This window comes from Tupaia chinensis, unplaced genomic scaffold (assembly GCF_000334495.1).
Source record: "Tupaia chinensis unplaced genomic scaffold, TupChi_1.0 Scaffold149772_1, whole genome shotgun sequence".
Classification (NCBI taxonomy): Eukaryota; Metazoa; Chordata; class Mammalia; order Scandentia; family Tupaiidae; genus Tupaia; species Tupaia belangeri.
This window is the reverse complement of record NW_006209616.1, coordinates 1-840: the sequence shown is the minus strand read 5'-3', so window position 1 is coordinate 840 and position 840 is coordinate 1. Positions and strand designations below refer to the sequence as shown.

The 840-nt window shown below is 33.9% G+C and overlaps 1 protein-coding gene across 1 annotated transcript; it reads left to right on the top strand.

Moving 5' to 3' along the window:
- The first annotated feature begins 259 nt into the window (after window positions 1-259).
- On the top strand, window positions 260-812 carry LOC102474139 (cofilin-2). The gene is made up of 2 exons (XM_014585383.2): window positions 260-567; window positions 683-812. Exons 1-2 carry the CDS (start codon window positions 308-310, stop codon window positions 783-785), a joined length of 363 nt encoding a protein of 120 aa, XP_014440869.1. The 5' UTR covers window positions 260-307; the 3' UTR covers window positions 786-812.
- Window positions 813-840: the final 28 nt, after the last annotated feature.

Here is an 840-nt window from a genome sequence, read left to right as displayed (position 1 = left end):
ATTTCAGGGATGGGACAACTTGTATTTGTCCCTTTCTCTCTACCTTCCTCTTGCTTCAACCTCCAGACCCCCTTAGGCAGGATGAATTGGAATCCTTAGTTGTATTAAGTCCTGATACTGAAAATGTGACAAATCTATCTGGACTGCTTACATGGTACAGTGCAATTTCTGTTGTTCAGACTAAAATGAATCCTTTTTAGGCAAACAGCTTTGGTTAAAACCAAATTACTTGTTCTGAATTATTGTTCTTTATTTTCAGGCTTCTGGAGTTACAGTGAATGATGAAGTCATCAAAGTTTTTAATGATATGAAAGTAAGGAAATCTTCTACACAAGAGGAGATCAAAAAAAGAAAGAAAGCTGTTCTCTTCTGTTTAAGCGATGATAAAAGACAAATAATTGTAGAGGAAGCAAAGCAGATCTTGGTGGGTGACATTGGTGATACTGTAGAGGACCCCTACACATCTTTTGTGAAGTTGCTACCTCTGAATGATTGCCGATATGCTTTGTACGATGCCACATACGAAACAAAAGAGTCTAAGAAAGAAGACCTAGTATTTATATTCTGGTGTGTAAAAATGAAAGAAAAAAGTACTTTTAAAATGCAAGGATTGTTATCATAAGTCAGTCTTACCTTTGTTTTTCTTATAAGGGATTCAGCAATTTTTTTTTCTCACTTCCAGGGCTCCTGAAAGTGCACCTTTAAAAAGCAAGATGATTTATGCTAGCTCTAAAGATGCCATTAAAAAGAAATTTACAGGTACAAATATTAAATACTTTGTGTAGAGAAATTACTTTCTTAATTATGATAAGATGATGAGACAATTTTTTTTTTTTTTTT

Coding starts and splice junctions, on each gene's coding strand:
- LOC102474139 (XM_014585383.2), top strand. CDS start 308: ATGAAAGTAAGGAAATCTTCTACACAAGAGGAGATCAAAAAAAGAAAG. Junction 568..682: donor GACCTAGTATTTATATTCTG/GTGTGTAAAAAT, acceptor TCTCACTTCCAG/GGCTCCTGAAAGTGCACCTT.